Source organism: Bubalus bubalis, chromosome 2, assembly GCF_019923935.1.
Source record: "Bubalus bubalis isolate 160015118507 breed Murrah chromosome 2, NDDB_SH_1, whole genome shotgun sequence".
NCBI lineage: Eukaryota > Metazoa > Chordata > Mammalia > Artiodactyla > Bovidae > Bubalus > Bubalus bubalis.
In genome coordinates, this window is record NC_059158.1 from 27,744,317 (window position 1) to 27,764,355 (window position 20,039).

The window sequence follows — 20,039 nt, forward strand, 5'->3', positions numbered from 1 at the left end:
GAATTAATCATGCTTTATATTAATTACCAAGCTATGTATCTTTTTTCAATGATAACACAAGCACCTTAAGAACAAGGATGAGGTCACATGTATCTAAAAGAAATACCTTTACACTAGTTCATTCAGGAAAGGTTTGGGATTTTAACTGGCCACCATGCAAAATATCACCCAATAGTATAATGCAATTATTAAAATAGCCAAGACTCTTAATTGGGAGAGCAAGTGTTATTTAATAAATGGTATGAAGTCATTTCACTATTTGGGGAAAAAACAAAGCTAAGATAAAAAATAAGGATAAATGGAAAACTTCCCACCAAGATAAATTCTAAATTAGTTAAGGATTAACATACAAATGTAAAATCCTACAAATCAAGAAGAACACACGTTAGAAATGCTATTTGTGTCAGAATGAAGGAAGGGAGTCTTACGTGTAAAAGGATGGGGGATGTTACAAAAGAAAAGGTCAGTACATTTGGTTTGATAAAAATTTAAAACATTTCTATGTAAAAGATCACTGAAAAAAGAAAAAAACTGCAGCTTCATATCAGATTATCTTAGTTATGAAAACAATATTTTAAATTATGGGTTAGCGATTATGAGCCCACAAAAGAGTTGAGTATTCAAAGATATTTTGGCGGTAACTACTATGTGCCAGGTGTTGGAGAAGACTCTTGAGAGTCCCTTGGACTGCAAGGAGATCCAACCAGTCCATCCTAAAGGAGATCAGCCCTGGGTGTTCTTTGGAAGGAATGATGCCAAAGCTGAAACTCCAGTACTTTGGCCACCTCATGTGAAGAGTTGACTCATTGGAAAAGACTCTGATGCTGGGAAGGATTGGGGGCAGGAGGAGAAGGGGACGATAGAGGATGCGATGGCTGGATGGCATCACCAACTCGATGGATGTGAGTTTGAGTGAACTCCGGGAGTTGGTGATGGACAGGGAGGCCTGGCGTGCTGCAGTTCGTGGGGTCGCAAAGAGTTGGACACGACTGAGCAACTGAACTGAACTGAACTGATGTGCTAGGTACTGTTGTAGGTACTGTGATACAAGGGCTTCCCTAGTGGCTCAGTGGTAAAAAACATTCCCGGCAATGCAGGAGAGCCGGGTTTAATCCCTGGGTTAGGAAGATCCCTGAAGAAGGAAATGCAACCCACTTGAGTTTTTTTGCTTGGGAAATCCCATGGACAGAGGAGCTCGGCGGGCTACAGTCCATGGGGTTGAAAAGAGTTGGTCACGACTTAGGAACTAAACAACAACAGTAACTGGAATACAGCAGAAAATCAAGATGTTCTCCTGAAGCTTACAGTCAACTGGGGCTTAAGTAACTGTGAACAATACACAATGTTTCAGTGATGGTGAGTAAGTTCTTTGGAGAAAGCAGAGCTGTGTATAGGGTGGAGAGAGTGTCAGTGATAGGGACCTGTCTTTTCCTATTTCCAGGATTAGTTTGCTGAAGCAGGCATTCTGGGGAGGTGTCAACTAGTTCCTTCTTGTCTTTGTCATCCAGGAGACACTGTTGCTAGAAAGATCCCCACACCCTGCCTGCTCCACCATCCCTGCTTAACACAGATGCTCGCAAATAGGTCTTTGCTCTGCCTGGTGTTCCAACTTGCTGATCAATGATTTCTTCCAAGGTAACTCTGGTGGTGTTGCAAATACATTTAAGGTGACATGTAAGATTTGCAGACACTGCACATTCCCTGAAGTTCAGAGAAGTGCTGACAAGCTGTAAAGGAAAAAACAAATTGCATTCTCTTCTCGCTGAGCCAGGAAAGTTTTTGCTTGTGTTTTATTTGGTTTGGGGTTTTTGTTTTGGCTTATTTGGGGCTGTAGGTTCTGAGGTAAAAATGAGGTTGTGTTCTGGATAGTTTCCAAATCTTTATTTTTATCCCCCCTCATATGCCTCCATATGCCCATAGGCAGATATTCTTCATCTGCAGAATGGGAATGAGTGATTTGTTTATCTCGAAGTTGAAAACCAGAAATAAAGGCTGAACAACTTGGGGACTATGGTAGAAAGAGGTGTGATTTGGTGAAAGTGAAACTTGCATTGGCCTGGGAGTTGAGTTGGTGGCACAGAGCTTGGCTTGCACCTAAAACATTACATTGGTATCAACTGAGAGTTTTTCAAATGTATGGACAAGAAGTCTTTTTAATGATACTGTTGGCATTCTTTTTTGCTTGATTGGATCAAAATGATAGGAATGGAAGGATAAAGATGTTGGGAAGTGGGCCACCTCCTCTGTCTCATGCAGTTATTGCCTAGGAAGCCCGTGGAATGGAATTATACTACCATTGTGTCTGCTATGAAAATATAGAGCGAGAATTCTTATAGTGGCATACATATTACCATGGATTCCCTGACAACTTGAAATCGTGGAGATAGTTGACTCATCTACTTCCCAAGGTGCTGTCAGACACATGAGGGTCCATTAATGTTTTAGGCCTTTTAGTATTTAGTCATTGTTTTGTAATAGGCATGAATTATCAATAACATTTTATATAATTTCAAGATATCTTTATTATGGTAAAGAAAAGTTTTGGGCAGAGAGAAGCTTAGATCTTTTAAAAGTTAATGCTTAACATTGATAACTATTTGAAATGTACCACACTGAATAAAGGGCTTCCCAGGTGGCGCTAGTGGTAAACAACCCACCTGCCAATGCAGGAGACATGAGAGATACGTGTTTGATTCCTGGGTTGGAAAGATTCCCTGGAGAGGGGCATGGCAACCCACTCCAGTATTCTTGCCCGGAGAATCCCATGGACAGAGATGCCAAGTAGGCTACCGTCTATAGGGTTGAAAAGAGTTGGGCACGATTGAAGCGACTTAGCACACATAGCACATTTTATAAATATATATGTGTATATAAATATATATGTGTATATAAATACATATATATATGCACATACATTGTATATATAAGGCTCCCCTGGTGGCTCAGAGGTTAAAGCATCTGCCTGGAATGTGGGAGACCTGGGTTTGATCCCTGGGTCAGGAAGATCCCCTGGAGAAGGAAATGGCAACCCACTCCAGTACTCTTGCCTGGAGAATCCCATGGAGGGAGGAGCCTGTCCATGGGGTCGCATAGAGTCAGACACGACTGAGCGACTTCACTCATACTCATTGTATAAACAAACACACTCACACGTATATATTCTTTTACAGATACTTTTCCATTCTAGATGATTCAGTTCAGTCGCTCAGTTGTGTCTGACTCTTTGCAACCCCATGGACTGCAGCACGCCAGGCTTCCCTGTCCATCACCAACTCCTGGAGTTTACTCAAACTCATGTCCATTGAGTTGGTGATGCCATCCAACCATCTCATTCTCTGTTGTCCCCTCCTCCTCCCCAATCTTTCCCAGCATCAGGGTCTTTTCCAATGAGTCAGCTCTTTGCATCAGGTGGCCAAAGTATTGGAGTTTCAGCTTAAGCATCAGTCCTTCCGATGAATATTCAGGACTGATTTCCTCTGGGATGGACTGGTTGGATCTACTTGCAGTCCAAGGGACTCTCAAGAGTCTTCTCCAACACCACAGTTCAAAACCATCAATTCTTCGGTGCTCAGCTTTCTTTACAGTCCAACTCTCACATCCATACATGACTAATGGAAAAACCATAGCCTTGACTAAACAGACCTTTGCTGGCAAAGTAATGTCTTTGCTTTTTAATATGCTGTCTAGGCTGGTCATAACTTTTCTTCCAAGGAGTAAGTGTCTTTTAATTTCACGGCTGCAGTCACCATCTGCAGTGATTTTGGAGCCCCCCAAAATAAAGTATGTCACTGTTTCCATTGTTTCCCCATCTATTTGCAACAAAATGATGGGACCGGATGTTATGATCTTAGTTTTCTGAATGTTGAGTTTTAAGCCAACTTTTTCACTCTCCTCTTTCACTTTCATCAAGAGGCTCTTTAGTTCTTCACTTTCTGCCATAAGGGTGGTGTCATCTGCATATCTGAGGTTATTGATATTTCTCCCGGCAATCTTGATTCCAGCTTGTGCTTCATCCAGCCTAGTGTTTCTCATAATGTACTCTCATATAAGTTAAATAAGCAGGGTGACAATATACAGCCTTGACGTACTCCTTTCCTGATCTGGAACCAGTCTAGATTATTACAAGATATTGAATATAGTTCCCTGCGCTATGCAGTAGGTGCTTATTGTTTATCTGCTTTAGATATAATAGTGTGTATCTTAATTCCAAGCTCCTAATTTATCCCTCTTGAGCTTTTGGGTCTGTTCTGGTGGCACGGAAGGAAGCTCCACCTTAAACAGCTCTAGACTGAGAAACTCAGTCCGAAGTATCCTTTTTTAAATAAAGGGATAGGATTTCTCTAGAGTCCTTTCCATCACTGACCTTCTAGAAATCCAAGTTTTTTGCTTTTCATATATTTTGTCATAGTGACTCAGGGCTGATTTACAAATAACCTGGTTTGCCGTCTCTGGAGTTGTCTTTACCATCTTTCAGTCTTTTCCATCTTCTCACCACCTTATTCCACTCCAATTTCCTCCTGTCACCCCTCCCCACTTTCTCTTTGTGGATTGTACAGGAGTGAATTAAAGTATTACATGAATGTAGAATGTCTAACCTTATAAGGAGATGTTTCTGTATTTTTACCTCCCTGTGCCTAGCTTCAGTGCGAGATCAGTAGAGTGCTAAATTTCCCTTCTACTTTTTGAGTCTGTGGATGCTTATCCTGTGGGCATGTTTCATACAGCTCACAACAATGCTCGGGTACCACACCTTTCCTTTTTCCCCCCATCGTGCTGAGACTGCTTATCACTGTGCCGAATGCCTTGCCATCTCTTAAATTGGGATGACTCATTGACTTTTATCTCCTTTGTAAATGCAGAAAATGAAAAGATGCTACTTTTCCTTATCCCCAAGCTTTGTTGGTGGTGAGGTTCAGTACAATCTGGGACTAGTGAGCTGGGGGTCAGTACACCCTCTGGAAAATCTACTGACTCTTCTAGGAGCACATTTCTCTGTTGTCTCTGTCTGAAACCCTCCAGGGCACTGTTCTCTCTGGAGGTGCAGTTGTTGGCATTATAAACATGCCTCCCCTTCCCTCATCTTCTCTCATCTGCCTCTTAACACCCTACCAGAGGACGTTCTAGGCATCTATTTTATAGGAACCGGGGCTTCTCATTAGGTTGGAATCTGGGTGGGAAGAACTGTGCGCAGAGAGGCATGCACTTGTCATCTGTATGACCTTGAGCTAATCACCTTCTCCGAGAGGATTGCACTATATTCATAGAATTACAGTTCCATGGCTGCACAGGACATGTAGACCTGTTTGCTGCCTCTTTCATGAGCCAGATACTGCTTTCTGTGACTTTCACATCCTTCGTTGGAAAAGCACATGACTTCATTGTGACCATAAATTAACAGGGAACCAAGAGCTCTGAGAGGGAGATTGAGTGGGGTGAAGGGTGTTTCCTCCTCTGGGCTCCTCACAGTCCTGCTCCTGGCTCCTCCCTCAAAGGTTCTGGGTTGTCATCTGAAGTCAGCTGGCGTTTTTGCCATGTATGAGCTTTGCTGCCTGGGATGCACTTAGCACAGAGGGAAAGGCAACAATAATATCAAAAGAGGCAAAGTAGGAGGATGGGTCTGAACACATGGAGAGAGGAGTTTTCCTATAAAACAGAAACGCTTGCAGTAGAGCCTGTGAAAAATGGCACCAATTACATAAAGTGAAATGCCACCCATTTAAATTCTCTCTGTTCCTATTTATGACGTTTTGTCCAAGACTCGATACATGTCTCTACAAATAAAAAATGGAACCAGTCCCATCTGTTAGGTATAAGGGGGCTGTGCTGGGGGAAAAGGTAAGAAAACATCAACAACATGTCATTGGAGAACTCCAGGGGCTGAACACAGAGGGCCTTCAGTTACAACTTTGCCCCTTTCGTATTTTCCCCTTTTGGAGTTAGTTGTAGGAAGATGATTCATTTTATTGAGAGGTTTAAAATTAAATTTAAATTAATTTGAGTTTAAGGAGTTTCTGTTCTGATGGATCACCAAGACTATCCTGCTTTTAAATAAAGCAAAATAAAATAACAAAACCTGTTTTCCAGGGCAACTTTATCTTTCAATTCTGCGGGAGGTGGTCCAGGGCTCACAGCTGGTTTCCCCAGAGACCGCCACAAGAGGGCGACAATGTCACGGTGGAGAAGGGCCAGCTGCTTCTGTTGGACACCAGCACCAGCATCCTCAACTTCCTCCACGTGAAAGGTTCGTGGAGTTTGGACATGGGGGTGGCATTATTACATATGATCCTGTTATTTTAGAGGCAGGGGTCCGGGGGACATTTTGGATAAGTTCCAGCACCTGGTTGACAATTTATTCTCAGAACAAATTGAGATTTCACTATGAAAGGAAGAAGTGGTCAGAGGGTTCAAAACGCAAGCCTTTTCTTTTGACTCTTAAAAACACAGAGCTTGATTATTTTAGTTTTCCAAGTACAAACGGGTGAACAGTGTTCTCCAAGAATATGCTTCTTTATTCAAGCCCTTTGTATGCATGCTTGTCCCTGGCAGCACCCACAATATAGCAAAAGGCTCTGAAATCAGTTAATGCTGCTGCCTTTGAAATTCCCTGCCAAGAAGGCAGTGCCTTCATGCTTTTACCCTGTTGTGGTTTTGACTTCCTGGTCCCGTGGAAAGTCATATAAATAGGCTTCCTTATTGCAAAACCGGCCACATAGCTGTAGGGTCTGGGAATTTGGGAGAGATTGAGAATTCAAATTTTAACTCCTCCACCCCACCACCAAGTGACTATGTCAGTTTTTTTTTTTACCTCCTCATGCATTTGTTTCCTTATCTGTTAAATGAGAATAAAAATCATTGCCTACTTCAGTAGTAGATAATAAGGAATGGTTATCAAAGGGACTCTTGTTCATTGGCAAATGAAAATTACTTGGGAAATGTGATTAGTTATGGAGATCTATAAAACGGCACCAAAGCACCATTCTTTACTATAAATATATTTAACATTTATAGGAGCATTTGTTCTTGTTAAAGTAAGAGGGTGGCTATATGAGGGAGAATTAAATATTTTCCAGGGAATAAGCTGATGGAGTGTGACTACCCATCTCTTAAAGGTGGACTCATTAAGAATTTTACATTCTTTACTCTGGAAGCTGTTTTTTTCCCCCTCTGGCAGCAAAGAGAAGTTTTCAGGCAAATCACTTAATTAGTACCCTTTAGGAAAAGGGTCTGTGAGCTTGGGTTCCTGACTTGTCTTTGCGGTGTGTGCGTGTGTATAGCCAGTGGCTATGGGAGTGCTGACTTATTGACAGCTAGCAGCTACCTAAGGACTGGCAATGACAAAGGAAAATTACAGACTTCAAGTCTCAGCTCAGGGAAAAGATGCTCTTTTCAAGCCTTTAACCAGGACTCTCACACAGGAGTCAAATTCTGTTGGAGGATGGGATGCCCATCAGGCACTCTAGGGTCTTTTCCTAACCTTGATACCATTTGGGAGAAGTTTCCAAGCTAAAAGTCGTCAAACTCAGCCCATCCGAGTGTCTGGATTTCCTAGTAGTCCCAGGTAAATGTTCCATCAGGAATGGTATTTGTCCATAGGGCCAGAGACTAAAGATGGAGAAGAGGCATCAGAGGGAAAGCAGAGAGTAAGGGGAAGGCCGAGGCAGGTGGATACACAACCTGACTTCCACTCTTGGAGATTTCAAGATCCAGGTATCCCAGATACTTGCTCCAACCTGTAACCTTTCAGTAGTGGTTTTTCTAAGTATTCCCGGTTCAATACTTCACTCTCATTATTTGGTATAAGTGACTAGGTTTAGAAGGACAAACCCTCATCCTGTGGAGAGGGAAAGACTGTTGTGTGAAGGGTCTCCCCTCTCTCTTGGGAAGTAGGACCATTGGTAGGATTGTGAAGGTAAGCGGTGGACACCAGTTTCTGTACAAACAGGAGTTGTTGGCATGGAACAGGGTTGCCTAGAAATTGAGATTTTCATTACAGATTTATGGGTCATAGCTTCTGGAAAGTATGAGACCTGGGAAAGGACACAGATGAAATTTGGTGCAATAGATGACTTGTGAATACTTACTAAGTGGCCTAGGAAATCTGTATGAGACATAAGAAGCAGTGAAGTATAACACTTTTAATACAAATAATGTGCATTACTACTAAAGAAAAAGTAGTTAGGCAGCAAGTATAGAAGAGTAAAGTGTCTAGTTCTAAAATGTGTTGTCAGGATTTCCTTGATGGTCTGGTGGTTAAGATATCACCTTCCAAAGCAGGGGTATGGATTTGATCCCTGGCTAGGGAAGATTTCATATGCCTCATGGTCAAAAAACCAAACATAAAACATAAACAATATTGTAACAAATTCAATAAAGACATTAAAAAAGGTTCACATAAAAAATCTTAAAAGAAAATAAGATAAAACATGTTGTTGAAGGTAAGGTAGGATGTGGATGGGAATAATCCAAGTGTCCAGAATGTAAGATTAGAGTTAGTGGAGAGGGGGTGAAAAGCATGTACTTTGTCCATGAGACAAGTTTTGATTGTGTAGATATCAATATATGCAAAGACTCAAAGTGGGAGGGACTTCCCCATCTCACTTGGTAGCCAATGCATGCATATTCAGTCACTCAGTTGTGTCTGACTCTCTGTGACCCCGTGGACTGTAGCCCACCAGGCTTCTCTGTCCATGGGATTCTCCAGGCAAGAAATACTGGAGTGGGTTGCCATTTCCTCCTCCAGTGGATCTTCCCAACCCAGGTATTGAACCCATGTCTCCTTCGGCTCCTACATTGACAAGTGGATTGTTTACCACTGAGCCACTTGGGAAGCCAGTAGCTCAGGCCAAAAATCTTGGCAGCATCCTAGACATCTTTATCTCATATCCCGTGACCAATCCATCTGTGACTCTTGTTGGCTGAATCTCCAACGTGTGTCCCATGGTACCAACCTAGTCCTAAGCAACATAACTTTTTGGATGGGACCATCTCAAACAACTTCTTTGTTGCTTTTTATGTTTCTAATTTTTTGGCCTTCTTTAGTAGCAGGACCTAAGTTTTTATTCGGGGCAGCAGTACACCCAGCTAAAATGCTGTATTTCCTCATCTCCTCTGTGAGTAGACAGCCTGTGGCTAAAAGCTGGCCAGTGAGCTGTAAGCGGAAGCATGCTGCAGGGCACCTAGGACCTGTCCTAAAGTAGGGCTGACCTAGTAGGAGGCGAGGCCAGCTTGTCCCTCCTGCTTTCTCTTCTCTGCTTCCTGGAATGTAAATATGATTGCTACATTTTTAGCTGCCATCTTGGACTATGAATTGACACCTTAAGAATGGGGAAATAGAAGAATGGAAGACATCCGGGACCATGATGACTTTTGAGTTGCATACTAGCATGGCACCTGGGGCTACCTACCTCTGAAGTCACTTTTTGTGATAGAAAAATATGCCTTCATGTGTTTAAGTAATTGGTATTTGACTTTTATGCTGTGTAGTAAAATAACCCCCAATAACTTATTATCACATCCTTTAAAATATGTCAGATCTTATTACTTCTTTTTTCAACCTACCCCTACCTCAATGGCTTCTCATCTCATTAGGAATAAGCTTCACACCATTATTAAACTTCCAATCCCTTCATTGACCTTGTCTTCCTCATTCACTCTGACCCAGCTCTTCTGTGAATATACCAGGAACACACCTGCCTCAGGGCCTTTGCACATAATGCCCTTTGCCTGGAATATTCTTCCTTCAGATGTTCATGTGACTAGCTCACTTATTTCACTCTCTGTTTGAGAAAATGTCAACTTATTACAGAGGACTTACTGGCAATCTTTTCTAAAATTATAATAATCCTATTACTTTATCCTTTTCTTTTGCTTCACTTTTCTTCATAGCACTTACCATCACCACATGACATACTATAAGTTTACTTGTTTATATACAGTCTATTTCCTCTGCTAGGATAAGCTCAAAAAAGCAAAGAATTTCCATCAATTATTTACTGCTATCTCTTCAGTGTTTAGGACCATGCCTGACCCATGATGAGGGCTCAAAAAACATGTACTGATTGTTGAGTGGATGGACAAATGAAATGGTGCAGAATTCAGGTCCTGGATGAAATTTAAGAAGTCTCAGATAAATTTTAAATCCTTGCTCTCTTGAATATCACTTTTCTCATTTTCTGTAATTTACTTTTACTGTTCTTAGTTGTACATGTGAACTCTATCTATATACATATGTACATATATATACATAAATTTAGTATATATATAAATAGTCACCAGAGATAGGTGCATAAATTTACATATAGTCACATACATACACATATATATACATATACACATCTACATAAAAAAGTATATCTTCATGAGTTAAAATCCACTGCTAAGTTATTTTTCTGTTTCTAGGCATATGAAGAATGCTTTCCCTAGGGAAGAGCTCCAGCTCTCAACTCTGGTTGATATGGCATAGTTCTAAACCCCATGGTCCATAACAGGTCTGAAAGTACTTGAAGGATAAGAAAAATCCAACAGCAGTTCGCTCTCTGAGTATTTGTTACTATCTTTTTCATACCCGTTCATGACCAGAAAAATAGCTCTGTGACATTTTCTTTGTTCTTTGACACCATCTGTGGGATGAGACAAAGCATGAAAGAGTTCAAGCCAAAAAATAATGACTTCAAAAGATTTTAGTGAACAAGATATTATAGTGAAAGTACTTTGTAAGCCATTTCTACAGTATTGTGAAGAAAATGTTCTACATAAAGTATGTACATACTTTGAAAAGATTAGTGCTAAATAGAAGTGTAACTAGATCACCTGAGAACTGCATTTGGAACCACTTAATGAAGATTCAGCACCCTCCATATTATTTTTCCACTCACGGAAACCAGAATCCTAATATATACAGGGACCAGGCTTCTCCGTCAGGAAAACTAACACTTATACATATGGCCCTTGAGAATTCTGAACTTAGCTGTGCCTTCTGTATAGTTCCATGTATAAAATAGAACTTTTTTTTCCTTATAAGCATAGCTTATAATAGAAAGGAGGATTATATAAATTTCTTTGAGACAGTTGGAAAATGGCCCCCAAAGACTAAGTTTTCACCATTATTTTTGCTGCTGTATGTACTGATTCCTGAACTTTTTGGAAAAATGGCATATTATTTTGTGACCATAATAAAAGCTTTAGCTATCTCTCTTAATATTTCATGTTAATTAGTGAAAGACCTAGAACTTTTGTCTATTTACCATTTCAATTTCCTCCCTCCATTCCTCTTTCCTTCTTTCTTTTTTTAAAAACTATTTTTTAGGGAGTACTGTTAAACACAAAAGAGAATTAACCCAATCAATTAATACTAATGAGCTGGGATGGAAATAGGCATATTGCCTTGATTTAGTTAATTATATTTTTCGTTCTTTTATGTTAAGATGCCCAACGGCCATAGGCATCACTGAATTAAAATTTATTATTTTATTCCAAGTAATTATGATGAGCCATAATAACAAAGACGGAACGTTACCCTCTCGTCTGCGCTATTATGCATTCTGAGCAAGGATTTGGGGCTTGTGGTCTGTTGCTGGAAAAGCATCTTTATTTTCTGAATGAAGCGATGACTCTGTCCTGGTGGTCAAGCTGCTTGATGTCAAGTGGCCTAGAGCTTAATGATTAATAAAGGGTCAATTAGGGGAAGATGAACTCTGGAAACCTCTTGTCCCTTGATGTTGGGCTATCAAGAGGAAGATGTTCTGTAGTCTCTTATTATTCAAAGTGCCATCACTTTACAAGGCTGGAGCAGAAACTTGTGTTGTTTAATAGTGCACTGGCATCCTTTCACATGATTTTCTATTTCTTGGTCTAGTGGTGTATACAAAGCAGTTAAATGCTTGGCAGGATTTTGAGCCAGAAAGAACTGAATCTGAATCTGGGCTGTGCTTCTTACTGGCTTCTGTGACCTTGGGCAAGTTGCACAGACTCTGTGAGCCTCAAGTTTCTCCTCTTAGAGTAAGACCTGTTTTAATAACAGCAGTAGTGAGAGCAAATTGCTAACATTTATTGCTTGCTGTTGTGTCGCCAAACTACACTGGATCACCCAACTCCTGTGGATGTTTTGGGTACTAAATGAGGGAATGTTTCTAAAACCCTAAGCACAGGGTCTGGGCCAGCATAAGTATTTGATTCATGTTAGTTGTTTCTTTTGGATTGCAGGGGATAACCAAAGAGATGGCTGGATGTCAGGCCTAGGTTGCAGTTTTATTTACAGCTAGCGGTTGCTTCTATATACAAAGCAAACTGAATTACTGAAAGAATTAGCTGGGCAATGAAGACCTCAGATGACTTTTGCCTCTGTTATCTTCAAAAAGCATACTAAAGTGTATTTTCTTTCTAACAGCAAGGAGAGGGAAGGATACAGAGGTGGAAGTAGCAGTTATTCACTAGGTTGCCTCTGTTCTCCTTGGTATTTTGACTTTGTGGAAGACTGTTTTTCTGGTGCAGTTGGGAATGTGGTCTTGCTGGCTCAGATGGTCAAGATTCTACCAGCAATGCAGGTGACTTGGGTTCGATCCCTGGGTCCGGAAGATCCCCTGGAGAAGGAAATGGCAACCCACTTTGGTATTCTTGCCTGGAGAATTCCATGGACAGAGTAGTCTGGCGGGCTATGGTACATGGGGTCACAAAGGGTCTGACATGGCTGAGCGAGTAAGATTTTCATTTTCACTTCACTTTTGCAGTTTTGAGGACACGCAGATCATTTTAGTCTGTTACACTGGGGATTTCTACAGTGTAGTAATGCATATTCTTGGTTTATTGAGATGAAGCATTGGCCCATTACCAGGTTCATTGTAGAGTTTCTTTTTTAAAAAATTAAAACCAATTTTATTGAGGTATAGATGACCTAATGTAAATTTCAGGTGTACAGAATAATGATTTGATATTTGTATATGTTGCAAAATGATCACTAGAATAGTCACCACAGATAGGTACAAATATTTTTCTTGTGTGGTGGAAACTTTTAAGATCCATTCTCCTAGCTATAATACTTTCAAATATGCAATACAATATTACTAGCATATAAAAAAGCAGAGACATTACTTTGCTGACAAAGATGTGTATAATCAAAACCATGGTTTTTCCAGTAGTCGTGTACAGATGTTAGAGTTGGACCATAAAGAAAACTGAGCACCAAAGAATTGATGCTTTCGAACTGTGGTATTGGAGAAGGCTCTTGAGAGTTCCTTGGTCTGCAAGGGTATCAAACCTGTCAATCCTAAAGGAAATCAACCCTGAATATTCGTTGGAGGGACTGATGCTTAAGCTGAAACTCCAATATTTTGGCTACCTGATGAGAAGAACTGACTCACTGGAAAAAATCCTGATGCTGGGAAAGATTGAAGGCAGGAGGAGAAGGGGATGACAGGCAATGAGATAGTTGGATGGTATCACCAACTTGATGGACATGAGTTTGAGCAAGCTCTGGGAGTTGGTGATGGACAGGAAAGCCAGGTGTGCTGCAGTCCATGGGGTTGCAAAGAGTTGGACAAGACTGACTGAACTGAACTGAACTGATGTGCTTCAGTTTTGGTTAAAGGCACTTGTGACTAATGAAAGCCAAAAAAAATTAAAAAAATTTTTTTTGAATTGATAATGAAATGAAGAGAGTGCTTTAATTAATTATATTCAAAAAATTCTCTCGACTTTTATTGTCTTAAGTTGCTTTTTGCCCTGACTGCATATATTAGCCTTTTGATTGCATAACACATGCCTAGAGAACTTTCTTTATGTGAACAATTTATAAACTATGTCAGTATTTGCATAGTAGTTCATTCTTTCCTCCTGAAGTTTCCATGGCCAACATTGATGATCCCGATGCTGGGAAAAATTGAAGGCAGGAGGAGAAGGGGACGATAGAGGATGAGATGGTTGGATGGCATCACTGACTCAATGAACATGAGTTTGAGCTAGCCCCGGGAGTTGGTGATGGACAGGGAGGCCTGGCGTGCTGCAGTCCATGGGGTCTCAAAGAGTTGGACATGACTGAGCAACTGAACTGACTGACTGATTATTAACTGTAGTCACCATGCTGTACATGCCTTATTCATTTTATAACTGAAGTGTATACCTTTTGACCCCTTTCATCGATTTCACCTACCCCTCAACTGGCCACCTCAGGCTAACATCAATCTGGTCTTGATGTCTGTGAGCTCAGATTTGTCTGCTTTTGTTTGTTTGTTTTTTAGTTTCCTCTGTAAGTGAGATCATATGGTATTTATCTTTCTCTGACTTATTTCACTTAGCTTTATGCTCTCAAGTTTCATTCATGTTGTTGCAAATGGAAATATTTCATTCTATTACATTTTATCACTAAACAATATTTCATTGTCTCTCTCTTTCTCTATCTCTCTATATACATGCAATATCACATTTTAATTATCCATTCATATATTAATAGGCATTTAGGTTGTTTCCATACCTTGGCTATTGTAAATAATGCTGCAATGAACATAGAGGTGCATATATCTTTTCGAAGTAGTATTTTGTTTTCTTCAGCTAAATACCCAGAAGTGGAATTGCTGGATTATATAGTAGTTCTATTTTTAATTTTTAAAGGAACTTCCATATTGTTTTCCACAGTGGCTGCATCAACTTCCATACCCACCAGCAGGGCACAAGTGTTTCCTTTTCTCCAAATCCGCCCAGCCTTGTTATTTGTTGTCTTTTTGAGAATAGCCACTCTAGCAGGTGTGATATGGTATCTCATTGTGGTTTTCACTTGCATTTCCAGTTTTATACTGATATTGAGCATCTTTTCATGTAGTTGTTGACTCTCTGTATGTCTCCTGTTGTTTTTTCATCCTCATCAAGGTTTGAAGATTTCAGACCGAGGTATTAAGAGCTGTAGCCAGCACAGACTTTTTATCCCAGGGTTTTTAACTTGATTCCTTTTAGTTAGAACCAAACTAGGCTCAGTTTCAGTAGATGCATGCTTCACAAAATGCTTTACAATGGAGCAATCTGGAAATGCTATGAAACAGGGCTTCCTGGGACATCTGTGTGGTGTCTCTGTGCATCAGGACCGTGGGAGTCATTGGGCACCTTACCTGGTACCTGCAGTTTTAAGACTTCATTATAGCAGCTTGGATTCAAAGGAAATCCATCTGAAGGCATTTGATACAAATGAAATATGCTGCATTAATGTTTTTTTCTTTCTTTCCTAACTCTATAATGTCTTGGTCAACATGGGAGGGCTTTGTGGGCTGATACAATTTGTTTCAAATGGATACGTTTAAAATAACGTGTAGCAATTGGCTGCAAAAGAACTGAGTGAACTGACTTCTTGCAGCTGAAGGGCAGCTACCCTTCAAGGCAGGAAACCGGATGACTATGTACAGATGGTACAACATGGTTGTCTGGGGTTTGCTCAGCAAACTAGGGGCCTGAGTTCAAATGTGAGGCAGTCCGGTGACTCTCCTATGGCTTTGGGTAAAGTTCTGGGCCTCAGATCAGTGCGGAAATGATGATGATTCCCTCCTGTTGCAGGAGGAAAGTGTGGCTTGTATAAATGTGTTGGCTGTTAATTTTTTTGAATTGATAATGAAATGAAGAAAGTACTTTAATTAATTATATTCAAAAAATTGCCTCGACTTTTATTGTCTTAAGTTCCTTTTTGCCCTGACTGCATATGTTAGCTGTTTGATTGCATAACACATGCCTAGAGAACTTTCTCATCCATAGCCCCGAGCGGGAAGTGTGGTAAACGGGTTAGAAAACTTTTTCCCCATAGTTTCAAGCATGCTCCTCAGAAGGGCCTGGGGTACACAGTGACCTTAAAGGGGGAAGTCAGGTGAAGTCAGCAATGGGAAATACTCACCTAAATTCTGGGAAATCCATCCTTAACTCCATTAATTTTGTGCATTTCTATGTGTCAGTCTTTTCCTGGCACCAAGTTGGTATTACTCATTTTATGAGGGGACCTTGCTTGTATCCAAAGCTAAGTGGGCCAGTGATAGAATTTTTAATAGGCTGAGAACATGATATCATTCATATATATATATCATGTAACTTTTTTATGAATTAGTTTTATATAAATTCTTTAAAAGCTTAATATTAGGATGTGTTGTTACTGCCCTTTACCTTTTGAGAAGGTGCAATCTAGGCAGGTAAACTTAAGAAAAAAAGGATCCAGGTCCATTTTTGCTCAGTATTGCCTGGACTATTATATCTTCATGTACGTAGTTGTTCAGTCACTCAGTCATGTCCGACTCTTTGCGACCCCACGAACTGTAGCACGCAAGGCTTCTCTCTGCATCACCATCTCCAGAGTTTGCTCAAACTCATGTCCACTGAGCTGGTGATGCTGTCCAACCATCTCATCCTCTGTCATCCCCTTCTCCTCCTGCCTTCAGTCTTTCCCAGCATTAGGATTTTTTCCAATGAGTCAGTTCTTTGCATCAGGTGGCCAAAGTATTGGAGCTTCAGCTTCAGCATCAGTCCTTCCAATGACAATTCAGTGTTGATTTCCTTGAGGATTGACTGGGTTGATCTCCTTGCATGCCGAGGGACTCTCAAAAGTCTTCTCCAACACCACAGTTTGAAAACATCAGTTCTTCAGCACTCAGCCTTCTTGTGGTCCAACTCTCACATCTGTACATGACTTCTGGAAAAAATGATAGCTTTTGCTATGTAGACTTTTGTTGGCAAAGTAATGTCTCTGCTTTTTAATATGCTGTCTAGGTTTGTCATAGCTTTTCTTCCAAGGAGCAAGTATATAGTATGTGCATGCTGCTGCTGCTGCTAAGTCACTTCAGTCGTGTCCGACTCTGTGCGACCCCATAGATGGCAGCCCACCATGCTCCCCCGTCCCTGGGATTCTCCAGGAAAGAACACTAGAGTGGGTTGCCATTTCCTTCCCCAATGCATGAAAGTGAAAACTGAAAGTGAAGTTGCTCAGTTGTGTCTGACTCTTAGTACATAATAGGTACTCAAATAATTGTTGAATGACTGAGTTTCTGACCTGAAGAGTCAGATTCATGTTGGCTGTGAATTTTTCTGTAATCAGAGCCCTTCCTGGTATCCTCAAATGTTAGTGGGTTAGTCCAGACAGTGACCAATTTCATTTACTACTTGTGTATCAGGAGATCAGAGACAAAGGCTTTTTCATGTGGGGGACACTTGGCTCTGAAACCCCTTATTTCTCCCAATCAGACATGACTTACTTTATTTACCTCCAGAGAACAGTCCCAGACATACTTGATTAGCCTTAAATGAAAGATAAGCCGTTGCTGTGAGAAAGGACATGCTTTCAGTAGATGGGCAGACAGACAGATAGATAGATATTAAACAATTTACAGTTTGTGTCTTGACAACTTGGATATTGTAACATGAAACATGCTATCGAAAGGGACCAGTCCCTTCCTAGCACAGAAGCTACAATATTTTCAGTAACAAAAGATAAATATTTCAATCGTCCTTCCTTAAGACCCTTCACGGACTTTCTATTAGCCTTTTACGTCAGGTTTGAACTCCTTGATATGGTTTGCAAAGTCCTCTGGGACTTGATCTCTCCTTACCTTCTCTACCTCATTTGTCGATTAATGATTCTTGCATCCTGTTTGTCCATACTGGGAGTGAAGTTGGAAATCAGGGATGCTTATATATCTAGAATTTTTGTGCAGGTTAAATTATACCAAAGGCAGCTTTTCATTACTATCATTTCCCATGTACTGTAATATTCCTGGGAGTCAAAGGCAGGATGTACTCTCATTTTTTAAATAAATACTATGAGGAAATGACTGTTATCATTCACTTATAAAATTATCATGTTGTAGGTGAATCATTGTTTACAATATTCAGAGAATATATTTGGAACCTTTTAAAGTTAAAAAATAAAATAAAATAAAAAACAAACAAACAAACAAACAAAAATAATGATTTTTTTAATTGAACAATTATTGTTTTACAATGTTGTGTTGGTTTCTGCCATACAAAAAAAAAAAAAATCAGGCATAAATAACTACATGTGTCCCCTCCTTCTGAAACCTCCCTCCCCAGCCCCCAACCTTTTAAATAGATTGCTGAGAGAAATGTATGAGGTTTCATGACTGGTTAAAAAAAATGTGATTGGGTCAGTGCTAACTGAATTTTGATACAGAGAAGGAAGGAGATTATTTCAATGAATGAGTAACTTGGTAGCGAAGGAGATTTTTGCCTGCCTGGAAAAGACAATTTCTTCTCCCTCTGTTTTCTCCTTTCTTTCTGAGGTCTTAAGTGACCTTTTAGAAACCCAGCTAAGGGCCTTCAGAATTTAAATATCAGAAACTTTGTTGGTAAAAGGAAATTTTGATTTTCTGGAGGAAGAATGGAAATCAAGGTTTAGTTAAGCAGTAATTGATTACAATATAAACAAAGGCACTTATTTACATCTGAATATTTTGAATTCCTTTAGATATTTCTCTTCCATAATATGTTTACCCTTTGTAATTAGTATAGAATTAATTAATAAAAAAGATAACTTCATGATTTTTAAGTTTTATAGAAACAGTAAAAGGCTGAGTCATCATCTTTTTAGGTTATCTGTGAAGTTGACCAGTTCACTAAAACCAGGGAGCAATGAAACTTGGAGCAATGAAACTTCACTGTGACCTTCTGGAAGTACTGACTATATTTTTTACATTTTTATCATGGCACCTAGAAGAAGGACTAGGAAATAACAACAAATGTTGGTTGAATGACAAAGTGAATTAATCTGCAATTCCAGTCTTGTATTTCTCAACCTGTTTTAGACAGCGGACACATGGAACAAGCTTTATTAACCTAGAACAGTGGTTCTCCAAGTATGTTCCCTGGTCAGCAGCAAGAACATCACCTGGGAACTTGCTAGAGATGCACATTTGGGGACCCTGTAGAAAATGTACTCTGGGGGTGGGGTGACACCTCCAATCTGTCTTTTAAGACCTCTGGGTGATTCTGTACACTCCCCGATAGCTCAGTTGGGAAAGAATCCCCCTGCAATGCAGGAGACCCCAGTTAGATTCGTGGGTTGGGAAGATCTGCTGGAGAAGGGATAAGCCACCCACTCCAGTATTCTTGGGCTTCTCTTGTGGCTCAGCTGCTAAAGAATCTACCTGTAATGAGGGAGACCTGGGTTCGATCCCTGGGTTGGGAAGATCCCCTGCAGAAAGGAAAGGTTACCCACTCCAGTATTCTGGCCTAGAGAATTGGACTATACATGGACTATACATGGACTGTATAGTCCATGGGGTCACAAAGAGTTGGACACGACTGAGAAACTTTCACTTCACTTCACTTCAAGTTTGAGAAATACTAGCCTGAAACAACTTGATGCCTGCTGATGCAGGAGATGCAAGAGACTCGAGTTTGATCTCTAGGTCAGAAAGATCCCTGGAGTAGGAAATGGCAACCCATTCCAATGTTCTTTTTTGGAAAGAAAGAATCCCACGGACAGAGGAGACTGTTGGGCTACAGTCCATGAGGTTGCAAACAGTCGGACACAACTGAGTGCAAGCATAAAATAAAGCCTAAAACAACAGAGGAAGCCATATAGGATTGTCTGGACTGGAAACCAATTAACCTGGTCCAGCTACTTTTTTCCCAAAGGCTATGCGACCCTTTGCAAAGGGCAGTGGAAATCTTGCTGGCTGCATTGAATGTGCCTGTCCTGAATGTGGAATTTTAGTTAGATACACTTGTCTCTCCTACCAGGGAAATCTGAGCTTATGAAAGTGATTCTCCCAACTGCTATTGTTTCATGGCTCTGTGTCAGTGGTTTTATTTCCGATATGTTTTCTCTTCCACGTTGCCCATTTGACTAGCAGTGCCAGGCTAATTAAGGAATTAGTATGTGGCACCCATTCGAGGAGGTGTGTGATTCTCTTTCTGCATCCTGAGAACATTTTTGCAAATACTTTCTGGTTCATATTTTCTTTTTTTAATCAGGCAGAGACATTACAATTAAAATACCGTTAAAGTGATTCTGGCAAGTATTGCAATAAGCATGTTTTTTAATTAAAGGAAGAACAGGGGGATGC

General features: G+C 40.4%; 1 protein-coding gene across 4 annotated transcripts in view; it reads left to right on the forward strand.

Moving 5' to 3' along the window:
* Positions 1 to 20,039, forward strand: part of PKHD1 (PKHD1 ciliary IPT domain containing fibrocystin/polyductin) — a 445,850-nt gene that overhangs the window by 126,697 nt on the left and 299,114 nt on the right. For all 4 annotated transcript variants that reach the window (XM_044929073.2, XM_044929075.2, XM_044929078.2 and 1 more), the window contains exon 36: positions 6,085 to 6,241. In XM_044929073.2, coding sequence (XP_044785008.2) covers positions 6,085 to 6,241 — 157 coding nt within the window. The remainder of the gene's footprint in view (positions 1 to 6,084; positions 6,242 to 20,039) is intronic.